The sequence below is a fragment of the Schistosoma haematobium genome, chromosome 6 (assembly GCF_000699445.3).
Source record: "Schistosoma haematobium chromosome 6, whole genome shotgun sequence".
NCBI classification, from domain to species: Eukaryota; Metazoa; Platyhelminthes; class Trematoda; order Strigeidida; family Schistosomatidae; genus Schistosoma; species Schistosoma haematobium.
In genome coordinates this window covers 14172284-14190775 of record NC_067201.1, presented here as the reverse complement: position 1 = coordinate 14190775, position 18492 = coordinate 14172284, and the positions used below count along the sequence as shown (strand labels likewise).

The following is an 18492-nucleotide window of genomic DNA, read 5'->3' as shown; positions in this document are numbered from 1 at the left end:
ACTTTTGGCGGCTATTGCACAGCAGTGTGCAGTAGTCTTTAAGTCTTGACTAACGATAACTCCTAAGTCATTATATGTCTGGACGACAGGTAGCTCAGTGTTATTCATCGTGTATGTATCTGTGCCTTGATGACCGATATGCATCACAACACACTTGGAAGTATTTATCGGCAACTGCCATGTTTGAGACCATTCAGATAACTTCTTCAGGTCATTTTGAAGTTCTAAGCTATCACCCTCACATCGTATCGTTCTCCATATCTTGACATCGTCAGCATATAGCAAGACCGATGATGATAGGAGACAAGGAAGGTCATTTACATACAAGAGGAATAGCACTGGCCCCAAAACTGTACCCTGGGGCACTCCACTAAGCACAGTTTCCCAGCTAGATAACTTTGAGTTCACCCGAACTCTTTGTTGACGCCCAACTAAGAAGTCTTTTATCCTTTACTTACCTTACTTACACCTGTTACTCCTCGTGAAGGAGCATAGGTCGCTCACCAGCATTCTCCATCCAACCCTGTCCTGGGCAATCCTTTCCAGCTCCTTCCAGTTGTAATTCATCCTTTTCATATCTGCTTCTATTATCCGACGTAATGTGTTCTTTGGCCTTCCTCTTTTCCGCTTCCCTTCGGGATTCCAAGTTAGAGCTTGCCTCGTGATGCAGTTTGACGATTTGCGTAATGTATGTCCTATCCATTTCCATCGTCTTTTCCTAATTTCCTCTTCAGCTGGAAGTTGGTTTGTTCTCTCCCACAGAAGGCTATTGCTGATGGTATCCGGCCAATGGATGTTGAGTATCTTGCGTAGACAGCTATTTATAAATACTTGTACCTACTTGATGGTGGTTGTTGTAGTTCTCCAAGTTTCAGCTCCATACAGTAGAATTGCCTTGACGTTCGTATTGAAGATTCTCACTTTGATATTGGTTGAAAGTTGTTTTGAGTTCCATATGTTCTTCAATTGTAGGAATGCGGCCCTTGCTTTGCCAATCCTCGCCTTTACGTCTGCATCTGAACCTCCATGTCTATCGACGATGCTTCCCAGATATGTGAAGGATTCTACATCTTCCAGAGTTTCGCCATCAAGGGTGATTGGATTGCTGTTCTCCGCTTTGAATTTGAGGACCTTGGTTTTCCCTTTGTGTATGCTGAGGCCTACTGATGCAGAGACTGCTGCTACATTGGCTGTCTTTATCTGAATCTGTTCACGTGTACGTGATAGGAGGGCTAGGTCATCTGCGAAGTCCAAATCGTCTAATTGGTTCTGAGCTGTCCATTGTATTCCGTGTTTTCCTTCAGATGTCGAGGTCTTCATAATCCAGTCGACCACCAGAAGAAAGAGGAAGGGAGAGAGTAAACAGCCTTGTCTGACTCCGGTCCTTACTTGAAATGCATCTGTCAGCTGTCCTCCATGCACTACTTTGCACTGTAGTCCGTCGTATGAGTTCCAGATAATGTTGACAATCTTCTCAGGAACTCCGTAGTGTCGAAGAAGTTTCCATAATGTCCTCCTATCTACACTGTCGAATGCCTTTTCATAATCAATGAAGTTGATGTATAGTGACGAGTTCCACTCAACTGATTGTTCGACGATGATCCGTAGTGTTGCAATTTGGTCTGTGCACGACCGATCCTTTCGGAATCCAGCTTGTTGATCTCGAAGTTGGGCATCTACTGCATCCTTCATCCGGTTCAGCAACACTCTGTTGAAGACTTTCCCTGGTATTGACAGTAGTGTAATGCCTCTGTAGTTTTCACATTTGCTCAGATCTCCTTTCTTTGGAATCTTGATGAGGTGTCCTTCTTTCCAGTCCATTGGCACTTGTTCCTCCTCCCAAATCTTTTTGAATAGAGGGTAAAGCATGCTTGTGGTTACTTCGACGTCTGATTTCAGTGCTTCAGCTGGTATGTTGTCGGGTCCTGCTGCTTTCCCGTTCTTGATTTGTCTGACGGCCATTCTAATTTCTTCCGTCGTTGGTGGGTTGACATCTATAGGAAGATCTGTGTGTGCTGCTTCGATGTTCGGTGGATTCATTGGAGCCGGCCTATTCAGGAGTTCCTCGAAGTATTCTACCCATCTGTTTCGCTGTTGTTGAATTTCAGTGATTGGCTTGCCTTCTTTGTCTTTGACCGGCCTCTCTGGTTTACTGTATTTCCCTGATAGTTTCTTCGTTGTATCGTAGAGCTGTTTCATATTTCCTTCTCTAGCAGCTTTTTCTGCCGTCGTTGCTAATTCTTCCACGTATTTCTTCCTGTCGGCTCTAATGCTCCTCTTCACTTGCTTGTTTGCTTCTATGTATTCAGCTTGTGCTTGGACTTTCTCTGCTCGTGTTCGGCTGTTGTTAATTGCTGTCTTCTTGTTCTTCCTTTCTTTGATCTTGTCCAGTGTTTCTATAGAGATCCATTCCTTATGATGGTGTTTCTTTAGGCCCAGAACCTCTTGACACGTTGAAGTCAATGTTTCTTTGATGCCTTTCCGTTTGTCCTCCATGGTAGTTTCTTCTTCCTTCAGTAGATCTTGAAAGGCTTGGAATCTGTTGTTGAGAGCTATCTTGAATTCATTGAGTTTGTCAGTATCTCGAAGGAAGGCTGTATTGAACCTTTGTATTGCTGTTTGTCCACTTGTCCAGTTCTTTTTTAGCTTCAGTTTTAAATTGGCTACAACTAGGTGATGATCTGAAGCTACGTCAGCTCCTCTCCTGGTTCTCACATCTTCCATTGTCCTTCGGAATTTTTTTATGCAAATATGGTCTATCTGGTTCTCTGTAGTGTGGTCCGGTGAGATCCATGTAGCCTTGTGTATACGTTTGTGTGGAAATATTGTGCCTCCTATGACTAATTTGTTGAATGCACACAAATTTGCAAATCTTTCTCCATTTTCGTTCCTCTCTCCCAGTCCATGTCGTCCCATAATATCTTCATATCCAGTGTTGTCTATTCCGACCTTGGCATTTAGATCTCCCATCAGAATGGTGAGGTCCTTTTCTTGAGCATTTCTCTATGATTGACTGCAGCCGCTCGTAGAATTGATCTTTAATGTCGTCGTTGCTATCATTGGTGGGTGCATAACATTGGATAATATTCATTAAGATCCCCTCCTTCTTTGTTTTGAATGATGCTTTGATGATTCTGGATCCGTGGGATTCCCATCCTACAAGTGCATTTCGTGCTACTTTGGACAGCATTAGAGCAACTCCCTGTGTGTGTGGAGCATTTTCCTCTTCGTGACCGGAGTATAGCAGCATCTCTCCCGTAGCTAGCCTTTTCTGTCCAGCTTGGGTCCAGTGGGTTTCGCTGATTCCCAGTACTGCCAAGTTGTATCTCCTCATTTCCGTTGCTATTTGGCTGGTCTTCCCGGTTTCCCACATTGTTCTAACGTTCCATGTACCTATAAAAATTTTTGCTCTGGTTGTTAGAAGGGGCATCGGCCTCGTGGCTTCCGAAGGAATTCGGCTTTCACCATGAAGCGTCATAATTCTTCTAAATGAAGACCTTCTAACTCTCAGGGCAGAGTTAAAATGGTTTGAATTATTTTTTCTGGTAAGCGTTTTTTAGCGAGTTAGTTTTCTACGGGATGGGGACGCTAACCCCATGCCCAACCCTCCTCCTTTACCCGGGCTTGGGACCGGCAGTAACTCTAGAAGAGCTACAGGCGGAGTTAAGTCTTTTATCCACATCAATAGATTGCCTCCAATCCCGACTTTTCTTAGCTTATATAACAGCCGGTTGTGCGGAACTTTATCAAAAGCTTTACTGAAATCAATGAAGGCGACGTCTACAGGTAGCTATTGGTCCTTAAGAGCACACCAGCTTTCACGAGCCACTAATAAGTTAGTGAGACAAGAGTAACCTATTCTGAAGCCGTGCTGCTTCTCCGAGAGGATCCGGTTTTTATCGAGATACTTAAACAGCTCCCTCCGAATAATCTTTTCTAATATTTTAACAACCACACTAGTTAGGCTAACGGGGCGGTAGTTCTCAGGTTTGTGTTTCGTACCTGTTTCGAAGACACGACTTACTATGGCATTTTTCCAGTCTTTTGGTAAACGACCCTGCGTAACGGATAGGTTAAAGCATGTACTTAAAGGGCTTGCAACGAAGTTAGATAATTCCTTCGGTAGCCTAGGATGTAATTCATCGGGCCCCGTGGATTTGCCTATGTCAAGCTTATTTAGCAGACCAAAGACATCGAGTTCTCTGATGGTCACGCTATCCAGTGTATGTATGGGGGATCTGTATACACTGACGGGAAGGGCGCTTCTATGGTATACACGTTGCTAAAGTAGTTCGAGAACACTTGAGCCTTACCAAAGTCGTCTTCCACTAACGATGAAGAAGTACTGTCTCCCCATAGAGCAAGAATATTTCCTTTTCTCCTTGTCCTTTGGTTTATATAAGAATACAAGCGTTTAGGACATTCTATGGATTCCTTAACAAGTTTTTCTTCGTACAATTTTCTAGACTTACGGAGGGTCGAGGCACAAGTGTTCCGAGCCTTTCGATACTGAGATTTTGACTCATCAGTCCCCAGTAACCTAAATCTATCCCACATTTTCCTTTTCTTACGGAGAAGGATACGGACCTCCCTACTGAACCATGGTGGTGAGTTTTTCGGCCCCTTTGGTATAGTCCAAGGGATGTGAGGTGTGGTAACTTTTAAGTATGAATTTCGAAATGCGTCCCAGGCCGTTTCAATGGAGGACTCTGGGTCTATTGTCCAATCTATTAACGATGCTGAGTGCATGATGTCTGGTGTGTTTGCTTTCCAGACGCTGGGTCTGGACTGGACTGACGCGTCCTCATGACTGGCAGTTATATGGAAGTCGAAAGTTAAAACTGCGTGGTCACTTTTACTTAAGGGTGGCATATGATGGAGGTTCGCAACATCATCCTCATAGTGAGTCAGTATAAGATCTAATAAGGATGATTCAGTGTCCGGATCGTACCTTGTCGCTTCTTTCACATGTTGCACTAGAGCACATGTGATAACCCCATCAACTAGTTCCTGCTCGAAAGAATTCTCCGACGATTTAGTTCGCAGATTTTCCCAGTCTACCATAGGTGCATTAAAGTCCCCTAGGATTAGACATCGACCACTTTGGGACCAAGTATTGAGACTGCTTAACAGGATCTCATTTGCCTCACAGCTTGGACTACGATAGACCAAACCAACCAGCAGCTCTTGTCCCTTGCATTTTAGGCGGAGACTAACTAATTCACACGTCCCACCCTCATGGGATACACTATCGGTAATGTCAAATGGGATAGCATTCCTAATGAATAGAGCTACTCTCCCCTTTGCGCTTTTGTGTTCTGTCGGCCCTTACTAACGTAAAGCCCTCGAAATCAAGTTCTATACTATCTATAGCCTGTGTCAGCCAGGTTTCTGTTACTGCGATTATATCTGGCTTTGTAGAGTCAATCTGTACACCTAGTTCCGATCGCTTATTAAGTAAGCTTCGTGCATTGGTGTAACAGATCCGAAGCCTGTTTAAGTGCCTTCGTGCTTCACCCAGAGTGGCTTCGGCATCATTCTCTGTCGAAGTCTTACAACCCGAAAATTTACAATTTTCAGGTCCTTTTCGCCAGCGTCTAACCTATGTTGTAGTTCTTTCTCGGCTTCCCGTCTTTTAACACGGTCTGCCAACGGTAGGTCATTTCGGATAAAGACTCCTGAACCCTTTAATTTGTGTCCATTTTGTAAAATTAGGTCACGTTCGTTCGAAGAGCCGAATACTACTTTAAGCAGTCTGGAATGATTTGGTTTCGAGTCCGCTAGACTCCCTAGTCTGTACACCTTTAGCAAGGTGACCCCAGTCATATTTTGAGGCATGAGTTGATTAAGCAGCTGCCTAATCAGTACAATGTCATGCTCAAAACGAGCTTTAGGTTCAGAGCTCTCGCTCTCCTTGATTCTATGAAAAATAGCTGATCTGTCGCTATGATCAGCTTTCGATTTTTCAACCACTTTTACGGGGGCAGGTTTCCCTTTTATATCAATACTTTTCTTCCTTACAACCTTTACCCATTCGTCAACGGTGCTGGTAGAAGCAATAACAGTTGCGTCAAACCTAGTGTTGGGTTTTGGGGGGTTGTCGACGACCTGAGAGGTCAGGTTATGTTTACCATTTGAAACCGATCGAGCCTTGCGATTGCGGCTCCTAGGTGTTTCCTGTTGAATCCCATCTGGGAGACGGGGAACAGAAGACCCTACTTTTCTTGAGCTTTTTTTAAGGCAGGCCTCTTTGGAGACTGCTTTTCCTTCTTTGACGGACGTGAGTCATCTATCACCGGACTAACCTTAGTTTCCTTCACGTTGATTTGCGTGTCGACAGATCGAGTGCTGTTTGACGCGTTCCGACTATGCTTGCTAAAACACTTCTTTGCAGCATCAACCAGTGAGATGGCCTCGGTTAGCAAACTGTTTGCATCCGAGCAGCACTGTTGACAAAGCCACACACAACCCTTCTTACTGAACCGTTTGAAAGCAGCAGGCGTTAAGTTCGTGCAAACTTCGTGGTACCAGCCTTTGCACTCGTCGCACTGCATGCCGCTTTCAACAGGATAACGACAACTCGGACGTTGACACCTGCTTTTTTTACACTGTCCGGTCATTTAGGAGGGGTTCTTTTTTAAACTGTGACGATACTCAGAACAAAAAAAATTTATCAATGACCAAAAGTGAAGGGCTGTAGATTGCTAGGACCAAAAGTACTAACAGATACAGTTGAAAAAGAGGTACTCAAGAGTACCAACGACAAAACAGCAAAAACGATACTTTAGTCGAATACTTTAACTGAAATAAATTCAATTAAAGTGAAAAACAGTAGTCTTGATACGTAATAAACGATCAAAACAAAGAAATTTACTCAGCGAGGAAAAATACCACTGTCCTTAATAAGAATAATAGTAGGTCAGATGACCTGTGTTAATCCTGGGTGTATGCTTACCAGTGAAGATTCAGTTTTCCTGGTAGACTCCTACATATCCGTGTATGTTTTCTAATTTTGGTCCGAGTGTAGATTGTTATTATTGTTGCTGTTGCTGTTGTTGTTGTTGTCACTTTGACCAAGGCACCTCTGGATGTGTCCGATGCTGTGAGAGTATTTTCGTGGGGTGTTTCTCAACTCATTGGCATCGGCCACACTGTTTTGGCAGTTTCTGTCGAGGTGAGAAAGTCCATCTATCAGTACAGTTATCCGCGCGATTTTGAACAAGTGAGTGAGGCTATCGACCATCTACGGGAATTATAATTCAGAGTATGAGCAATCGGATGATAGTGGTTGTTGATTGAACTGACCATTCAGTTGATAGCGGACACGTGTAACAAGTGGAAGCTAATGAAGTAAGTGATTTTAATTTTAGTTCTGTTTTGTGTTTAACTAAATTTTTTAATGGTGTAGATAATTGTGAACTTGAGACAGGTAGTTGCAATTTGGACACCGATGATTCCCTGAATAATGATGACTCTGTAGATAAATGCTGATTTCAGATAAGAGAAGAAAGCGAGAATGAGAATTTTGGACAATTGAGAGGATCTGACAATTACAATTACAATGAACTAAGAGCACGTTATAGACACGTGGACAGACAAACAGTCTGTGTCAGTTGTGGTAATCGGACAATATAATTACTGTACAGTTAAATGTTTTGTGTTGTCTTTTAATCTGTCATAATTATCCAATACAGTTTTGTTGTGACTACTTGGAATTGGACTTCTTGATTGGGTGTTGTGGAAGTTCTAGACTATTTGAGATTGTTGGTAATTCGTTAGACCATTTCGAATCCACAGACAATCATGTTGGTAATGAAAGTGAATGAAGGCGAAATATTTATTGAATTCCAGTCGAAATAACTAAAGTTTGATGAATATTTATCCGTGTCACGTTCGAATTTGTTGGTTTAGCAGAGGGCATGAACTAGTTTTTATGTGGATGTAGGATTTCACCTGTTCTTACTTGACTAATTGACATCCAGTGTCGGATACTGGATCAACTGAGTACGCTAACCCCTACGTCTTTAAATAATCAAAGCTGAGACAAAGCTAAACTGTTGGATATAGCTCACCAATTCCTTAATCGTGGACCAAAGCAGAGAAGCATATTAACTATTCAGTATTTTAAATCACTAAAATAAGTACGAACAAACCCTGATATTGTCTTGTTAAAGCCTGATAAAAGATCAGGCGTGGTTGTCAAGAACAAATGTGAATGTAAAAGTAAGACATTATCCATTCTCAGTGATGAAAGTAAATTTATGCCTGATGGTGAATTTGCAGGTATTAGCAAAGTAGAGGGAAGAATAAATTCAAACCTAGTGAAACTGTTACACATGAATATTATTGGTAGGGAGGAATTTAATTTCCTAAAGCCTATTGGTTCTGAGTATCGTCATTTACATGGATTACCTGAAATTCACAAACCAAACATTTGTTTACGCCCAATTTTATCAGTGCGTCGATCACCTACACATAACCGAGCTAAATTACTGGATCCTGTTGGAACACGTTTATATAAGTATTCTGTGAAGGATTCTTTTGAGTTGGTCAATCATTTAAGTGATATTAATATCAAGAGAAACACAATATGTTCATTTGACGTGAATTCCCTGCTCACAAATATACCACTGAAAACGACTATTGATATATTATGTGACCACATATCTTTGAACAGCCTTAAAAAATTACCTGTTCCTTTAAAAATCCTCAAAGATTTAGCACTACTATGTATTGACAACGTCCAGTTCATGTTTGAAGGTGAATAGTTTTGCCAGGTCGACTGGTTGCTATGGTTGGTCCATTAGACCATTATTAGCAGACGTGTTCATAACACACGTTGCAAATCTAGCTGAAGACCTAGTCGTAAACATGTCTGTTTGTAAGAGATATGAAGATGACATCTTAGTTATCTGGGAAAGAAATAACGATATGAATTGTTTATTGAGTAGACTTAGCACTCTGCAAAATCACATCAGCCTTTCATGTGAAGAGAAGAAGAATGATCGGCTTCTCTTCTTAGATATGCTAATAAGTAGACGAGAAGATGGTTCAAGCAAACGATCCATCTTTCGAAAACCAACATTGACGGGCCAATACCTTGGTCACAATAGTTACTACCCGGTGCAATACAAATGAGGTTCGATGAGCGGTCTGTTTAATAGAATTAATCGTGTTCGCACAAACGACGCTATTGATGGGGACGTTAGGTTGTTAAACAGAACACTAGTGGAAACTGGCTATCCCTTAAAATTCATAAATAGATGGAAAGGTCACGGTATACTGAGGCCTACTATAACCTTAGCAGAAAGAAACCTGTCTACATCATTTTTCGATTTAGAGGTGATTCAAATAGCTTTTTACTGAAACAGAGGCTTAAATAAGTTGTTAACAGGACGTATTATGCAGCAAAGGTCTTTATGAAAGAGAAAACAATGTCCATGTCTCAGCAAAAACGCAAAAGACATGGAAACGATTGCGTCACATGCCACTGTGTTTGTCGATTTGAATGTGTGTTTGGCCACATATACATGTGGAGGAGTAATCGTGATCTCCAAATTAGGGTGTGCGAACATGTACCTAAGTGGTTGCAGAAACAAATAAAATCAAGTGATCCAATAAGAGTAGATGATGAACATCCATTCATGGAGGAAATTCACTGACTAACGTTAATATTCGTAATAATAACAATAATAGTAATAATAATACCACTACTACTACCACTACTGCTGCTATTCGAACTACTGCTATTTCAAAAACTACTAATACTACTACTACTACTACTACTATTTCTACTATTACTGCTCCTGTCTATCCAAAATTAAATACTGTCGTGAACGCTCAGTACTCGAGATTCCTTAGAATCTGTGCTCTGACATGGTCGAATTCCTGGAATTTATTATTCATGAGAATTATATGCGATTTACATTCATCCCACAGTAACACGTACGATACCCCATACACTATTGACCAGTGAAACAATCAAAAACACAAATGTGAATAGTTAGAAAATTTATTTTCATTTTTTATATTACAAAATGGACATGACGTCCAGGCTTTTTGATTGCTTGGCCTGGACGTTTTAAACATGTCCGGGTTTTGCATAGCTTTAAATCGTTGTTTGGCATTTTTCTGCCTGATGGTGTGCATCTTCCATGTAAAGCCGTGTTTTTTTCTTTTATTTGTTCGTCATAATCACTAGGTTCTTTTGTAGAATAGTGATAATAATAATTACAACAGTTGCAGTAACAGTAATAGTGATAATTGTAGTAATAGTAGTAGTAATCACATTTGTAGTATTGGTAGCAGTAGTAGTAGTGTGGCGATAGGTCTGGCAACCTTATTTTTTAAATACTTTTAAATATTATTGGTGTTTTTCTTGTCAATTTCTCACTACATATACATTTATGATTAATTGATTGTACCTGTTGTTTTAGTAAGTGGTCGTGACAACTTTTTCCGTTGTGATACTTACGTAGTGTGACACATTTTTGTTGTTCGCAAATACACTATTACACACACACGCTCCTTTTTCTATTCTCACGCGTTATCGAGCTGATCGCATTCTAAATCAAATATTATCCACATTTTAGACTGCTGTGCCATTTCTATTACACCCTACGTCAAAGAAACTTACTGGAGTCATATTTACCTCATTGGAATTATTACTCATTTATAATTGTGGATTTTTGGGACCAAAACTCAACAGAATACGCAACAACTAGCTGATTTAAGTAACGTCCCTGAACTTTTAATTTGTCTTACTAATTTATAAATTGTTATTGTCGCATTAACTTTTGGACGTAATAACTTTATCGCTAATTTTTGGTTATTATACTTTTTGGTCCACCACAATTATTTGGTGAGCCTCGATTATTTTTTATAGACATTTACTATATATATCTACGTTTTTTAAATAATTATTATCACTTGACACGACACCATATTTTTTATTTTTGCCATCATGAACTCTTCTGGTATACTCATAGATATAGATAGTCCACTGACCAATCCCTTTAACGCTTCACAAGCAGAAGATAATTCTTTAAACTCGATCAACGCAATTTCAGAGTTAAGATTACCAACATAAGGTGTAAATAATCCCAGAATCTGGTTTGCACAAGTCGACGCATTATTTATGGCACGAGGCATACGATCACAGGCAACAAAGTATGCATATGTAGTTGGCGCACTCCCCATAGAGATTGCTGCTGAAGTAGGAGACTTGATCGACCATGTACCAGAATCAGAACCTTATGATAAAATAAAGACAGCCGTAATCCAACGCACCTCGGTTTCAGACGAGAGGAGACTGCATCAGTTGCTAACGTCTTGTGAATTGGGGGACAAGAGACCCTCGCAATTACTCCGGCATATGAAACATTTAGCAGGGTCATATAAGGTAGACGACGCATTACTTAAACAGATGTGGTTTCAACGTTTACCACAGAACGTCACCCAAATTCTCAGCGTATCAGGAACCTCCGTCAATCTCGACGATCTAGCTGATATGGCAGACAAGATGATGGAGATTTATTCCGACAGTCGGTGTTTGAATGCACTACAAACCTCTAGTAGAGACACGATGAACCCCCTCTGGACATTCAGCAGCAAATAGCACACTTAACTCAGCAATTAGCATCGTTGCAGGCGAGCATTGCCACGATCCACTCTCGTCCCAGCAGATCGATCTCGAGAAACCGATCAAGCACTAGGTCATCCAAACGGGCAGCTGACATTTGTTGGTATCACTCGAATTATGGAGAGAAAGCACGTCGTTGCACTAAACCGTGCAACTTCACGACAAACAAGCCAGATTATCAGGGAAACGAGCCGGCCAGACAGTAATGGCGGCGTCTGTTACTGGCCAACAAGTTAGCCGTCTCTTTTACATCAGGGATTGCATTTCTGGCTCGGATTTTTTAGTCGATACAGGAGCAGAAATTAGCATTATCCCACTTCACCTCTCCCGAAGACAACAAACACTAAGCTGTCTCTCATTGCGGCTAACGAATCAATTATCAAAACTTACGGAGAGCGACCTCTTATATTAGACCTCGGACTCCGAAGACGATTCACATGGGTTTTTATAGTTGCCCAAGTCAAACGACCCATCCTCGAAGCTGATTTCCTCAGTGCCTACAATTTGTTAGTAGATATGACCAAGAAGAGATTAATCGACGCAAATACACGTTTACAAGTAGATGGTACACCTTCCAACGACTATGAAATCCATGGAGTACGGATAATGAAACCTGCGAACAACGTTTTCAACGACATTCTGTCAGAATACGAATGCATCACGAGATCAGATTATCAAAGGGAATGTAATCCACATCAGGTGCAACACCACATCATTACCACCGGTCCACCTATTAGCGCCAGGGTGAGGAGACTACCGCCAAGCAAGTTGCAAGTAGCTAAAAGAGAATTCGAACATATGATGCAACTTGGTATTATCAGACCATCCAACAGCCCTTGGGCCTCGCCGTTACACATGGTACCAAAGAAAGACCAAGATTGGCGTCCGTGTGGTGACTATCGCCGTATGAATAATCAAACCATCCCTGATAGGTCCCCTATCCCTCATATACATGACTTCTCGTTAAATTTACATGGTAAATGCATCTTCTCGAAACTTGACCTCGTGTGCGCATACCATCAAATTCCGATGGCACCAGAAGACATCGAGAAAACAGCCATAATCACACCTTTTGGTTTGTTTGAGTTTCTAAGGATGCCATTCGGACTGAAAAACGCTGCGCAGACATTCCAACGCTTCATGGATGACGTAACAAGAGGCCTTGATTTCGTGTTTGCCTACATCGACGATGTTCTGATTGCAAGCTCATCTTTAGAAGAGCACATCCAACATGTCCAGATCCTTTTTGATCGTTTTAAAAACATGGTGTTGTCATCAATCCTTCGAAATGCATATCCGCAGTCCCAGCCTTAGAGTTTTTGGGACATTACATCGACTCACAAGGGATCAAACCACTTCGGACGAAAGTTGAAGATATTACTAACTACCCCGAACCAACCTCGGTGAAGTCATCACGACGCTTCCTCGGTATGTGTAATTTTTATCGCCGCTTCTTACCACGTTGTGCTGAAGTATTACGGCCATTAACCGATCTGCTGAAAGCCGACAAAAAAGGTACGAAGAGAGAGAAGAGTCAGACATTCAACCTACCCCCTGACGCCAAAACAGCATTCGAGAAAGCAAAGTTGATGATATCCAATGCTACCATGCTACAGCACCTAAACACCGATCCCACAACAAACCTCATCCTCTGCACTGACGCCTCCCAAAAAGCAGTAGGAGCAGTATTACAGTAACGCGTTAACGGCAAGATTACTCCTATAACGTTCTTCTCCAAACGATTATCATCAACTCAAGAGCGTTATAGCACCTTCGGACGCGAACTTCTGGCTATGTACTTAGCTGTAAAACACTTCAACTTCCTCCCTCAGGGACGCGATTTCACCATTATGACTGATCATAAACCACTTTGCTTTTCCTTCAACACGACCTACGACAAACATTCTCCACGGGAAGCCAGACAACTGGATTACATTTCTCAATTCACTACGGACATCCAGTTCATCAAAGGCTCCTCCAACATTGTCGCTGACGCTCTATCTAGAAAGGATATCAACATGATGGTACACAACCACAACATCAGTCTTGAAGCTTTAGCTAAACTACAAGTGGACGATGTAGATTTGAAGATCTCAGCTAGATAGTTCTGATTTATTGTTTTGAGGATAGTATAGGGTATTGAAGTTATCGATATTATTAAATAATTTATAGTATACAAACAGTTTACTACAATATACAGTATAATCAGATTGGTTGAAAAACATGACTTCTTATATTGTCAGTTTAACCAAACCAATGAACTGTATGATCTTTACATCGTAGCTTGTCTCTGGGTTATCCACACGAAATTCTTGATTGTCAAGCTGAAGCGTAATTTTTTTCATTTTGAAATGTTTAAGCTAAGATTATTGAGCTACTTATAAATTTTGAGTAGGATAAACTGAATCTCAAAAAAGAAGGGTTGGAGTTCATTGAACCTAGGAACTAGTGATGTAAATTAAAAATCAGACAGTGTCCACTTACCTCTTATACTAAAAATAATCGTGTGACTTAAAGATGAAATATTAGGATTTCAGTTGAGAAGCTGTAATAGATGGATCACAAGGATCAATAGGGGATGAGAAAGGAATCCACAAAGGCCACACAATATCGCGAATTCACTGGTGTTAAAAATGCAAACCACTAACCGCTTATTCAGTGATTTTAAATTCAGGGATTCACTACCGAACGTGATGACCATGATTGTGAAAGCTTATTTATTATTGGATTCGTAAAAATTGAGAACCATACATTAAATAAATTATTTGCACATCTTCCTTTAGTTGCTCCTTACAAGTTTCATGGTTCTTCCAATTCTGTTATTACAACTGCTTTCTATTACCCTTCTTGTTCTCTTGAATTCAATCTTCTGATGGTAGGAATTCTACTTCCGATTGGTGCTACTTACTGCTGATATCTATCAGCAAAAGTAGCACACATCACAGAATCAGTTCACAATGTAACACTTCTAATTCAGTCATCTCCTATGCTAACTCGGCAGAATTATTCAAATAATTACAGTTGGTTTGAAAGTTTCACAATCTCAATATTTTTATGGTTTGTTATTCTTAACAAGTAGTATAACCATTTTACGGCTTACCTATTGCTACATGTGATATTTAGTTATTTCAACGAACTAATTATTTTATCTGTTTATGCGTTCATTTCAATATCTCGGCTAATTCTTCTATTTAGAATTGTCCTTTTTTCAGTACACACTACTATTTAGAATCATATTTAACTCAGACTATTTCACTACCTCAGAGATGCAGAGCTAAAATTAATCTCGTTGTTTGATATTTGTGTTAATTATAAACGTGTGTTGTCTTTGATTTATAATATTTTTCAATCTATCTATATTTATGATGTGCTTTAAGTGTTTTTGAAAGTAAAGTAGACATTTAGACACAGAACCTTTTGATTGACTTGTTAGTTCTCAGTGTTTATTTAATTTTCTACTACGGCGTTGTACTGCTGAGCAAATCAAGTATATAGGCTAAACACTAGCAGTCTACTTACTGCAGAAAGAAGACAAGAATGAATACTAACGAAAGTAATGATACATCTAGAACCAAACTCTCACTTTTTTCATTATTTCTAACTTTTGATATAACGTGGCACCAGCACATCAAGTCGTTGATCAATAATTTATTCATCCTGGTAGATACAGACTATTTAGCTGACTTCGCTATAACAGAAGTTAGTGTTGGGTGATTTGGCTTGCAATCGGTCACAATGGGGCAGATGTATTTACTCTTCATCTTACCCTACACTTTAGGTTTCGGTATTCTCTGGATACATATCTCATTCTGTTCTCATAAATCATATACTTCTCGATTATTACTGCTATCAAAATGATTTGAACCTCTTGCTATTTATTTTATTATTTTCATTTTGTTGTAATAGTATGAAAAATTGAAAAAATCCATGTTTATGCAAAGTTCTACGTTGATTATGACTAATTGATAACTTGTTGCATATTTTCACTCTTCTACTACTAATTATTTACAACTGATTGACCACTGAGTAGTGACCAATGAGATGTATGTCAAGTTCTTCTTGATCTGAGTCTAATTCTATCGATCAAGTTACAATATGATCATTAGTCTAAGTGATTCGACATCATGTGCACTGCGTTGAGATGTAAGGTGGTGTCTAGAGGTAGTCGACAGGAAATCCTGGGCCTAGGTTTTGTATTATTTCGCACTCATCAGTAAGGTGTACCTGTAATCTTGAGGGAAATGATACTACCTGTCGGATTGATCACTGAGTTGTGAACAATGTCATGTATATCAGGTGCTTACTTCTGACTGTGAAGCTGGGTGACAAGTGGTCGAATCCGACAGGGAGTATCATTTCCTTCAAGATCACAGGTACACCTTGCTGACGAGTGAGAAATAACACAAAAGTTCAGGGTTTCCTGTCGATTACCTCCTACCACCAACTTAATATTTAACATCATTCACAATCAACTCTACATGAAGTTATAAATGGATCATTTGACAGCCATGTAGTTCTTACAAAATATTTTACTTTTGTTCCTTTCACTATGGCAACGGCTAGACGTTTCATCAGCTTTTAATTGACTGTCAATTGACAAATAAATGATCAGTCATTAAGTAGTGACCAAGATCATATTTATCTAGCCGTTTAGCAGTAAGTGAATTCTATCAAACAAGTGGTAATGAGGACATTAGTCTATGTGAATCGACATTACGTATATTGTAACAAGACATCAGCTAGTTGGTAACATCATAAACTGTGGAGCTAAGTGGCACAAGTTCGAATCCCATGAGGAGCATCAATTCCCTGAAGATCGCACGTACGCCTTGTTGACGAGTGTCAACTAGTGAAAAACCCACACACACAGTTTCTTGCAAATTACCGTCAATCAACTAACACTAGAAATGTTTAATTGTGTTAGCATCAACGGGATTCTATCGAGCAAGCTTGAATGTAACTGCGCAAAGAAACTAACTGGTATTTAATACTGGATGATCGATGGATGGACATGAAAAATTCAGATTAGAATTTGGGAGAACACAAAGAGTGGATGCACCCCCACTATTGCAAATGATTTTCAGCCATGTCATTCAACGTCTCTAACCATCGGTTGCTACCATATCGCGGATCCCAACCACGCAATCTACACCTACCAACATGACTCACTCCACTTATCAGTGATTTCATGGATTTGTGCCACGTTTTGGTTTGACCACCCCTAGTTTTCCCCGACCTACTCCAAGTCCTACACCACAAAACATAGCACGTCGGGACAGTCGGTGGTTCGGCATATGTAACACGTGTCCAAGCCATCTCAACTGACGAAGTTGCACTACTTCATCAATCGGTTTGCCGTCCTTACCCAGTACCCGTATTCTAACAACTGCATTACATACTCCGTGGTCCCAGGATATACGAGCAATTTTTCCAAGACACCTATGATCGAATACTAGTAGCCTACGAATATCCTCTACTCTTACCGGCCATGTTTCACTGCCATAAAGAAGGACGGAACGAACTGATGCGCAGTACACTCGTCCTTTGGTCGGTAGACGGATATCTAGCCTACGCTATAAATGACACAAGTTGGAAGTGAAAGCGATTATTCTTTAATACAACTTTCAAACCTAGTTTAGTTACCATTATCAGGACGTATTGGAAAAAAATCTGAGGAACTACAGATTTGTTTTAAAACTAAAACTAGAATTGTTGAATATGGCTGGAGATGCTGATGTTATATCTCTATATAAGTTAACAAATACATAACTCAATAAAAAAGCAATTGTTCTATCCAAAAATCAAATTTATCAAAATATTGAAGAAAACCTCTCTTTTGGTTACATTTTTGTTTTGTTTACAAATCATAAAAAATATTATGTGAAATTATTTATTATTAAGATTAACCTTATTATTTTCATCAGCGTGAACTTTTCCATCGGGTATGCCTAACACATGTAGACAAACTAATACAGCTGCTTGTTCAGCATACCTTTTTGATTTACATCTGTTAAAAGAAAGAAAGTATTTTTTTAAGATAGAATAAATAAACAATTACAATAAACTGAACATAGAAGCTTCGGTTTATACAATATACGGTTAACAGTGGAATCTAGAAAATGTGTTCTGGACTAAGTGAAACTCATTAGTTGAATGTACGCCTGCTTTAATGTTGATGTTTACACACTGGGAATAAAATCAACACCTTTCTCTTTACTATGATCATCATCATTAAGATGTTGGTACATAAACTGACGAGTCCCTATTAGTTCGATATGTGTGTTCTGAATTTTGCTGCTTTGAGTTATATTACAAAAAGGTATTTAATTACCGAGTGCAATCGAAAAATGGAACAATCCACATTCGATTTTGACCAGAAGTTAGTAAATTTTGAGAATGACACCTTGCATGAATGATATATTATCGTCATCGCTTATACTATGAATTTATTTACAGAAGTTATACAACATAGTGACTTTTGCAATTGCGGAATTGAAAGGAAAGAGATCAATAAATGAAATTTAAAACTTTTAAAGACATTGTTATAGGTTGCTAGCTAATTTAAACAACTAATCAGTTGATTATCATATAGAGCATATAACATGGTATGAATATGCATTAGACTAAGTTGCCATAACTTATAGAAGTACAGAAAGATGGGAAGTAAACGAGACAAATCATTTTCAACTGTGTAAAGGAAATCTAGACATCTAAAGATTCCAAGTTCTAAAAGAACAAATGAGATCAAAGAATGAAGGGTTATAAATGACATTTAAATAAAGATAAAAAATGAATGAATACAACTGGGACACAGTGACACAATTTAGACTATACAACAGAAAGCTTTAAAA

The 18492-nt window shown here is 39.7% G+C and overlaps 1 protein-coding gene across 1 annotated transcript in view; it reads right to left on the bottom strand.

Annotated features, from left to right (window-relative positions):
- Window positions 1-10910: 10910 nt before the first annotated feature.
- DUS2L (tRNA-dihydrouridine(20) synthase [NAD(P)+]-like) overlaps window positions 10911-18492 on the bottom strand; it is a 32901-nt gene continuing 25319 nt past the window's right edge. Inside the window, exon 14 of the mRNA XM_051216912.1 lies at window positions 10911-17648. Coding sequence (XP_051065543.1) covers window positions 17528-17648 — 121 coding nt within the window. The 3' untranslated portion in view covers window positions 10911-17527. The remainder of the gene's footprint in view (window positions 17649-18492) is intronic.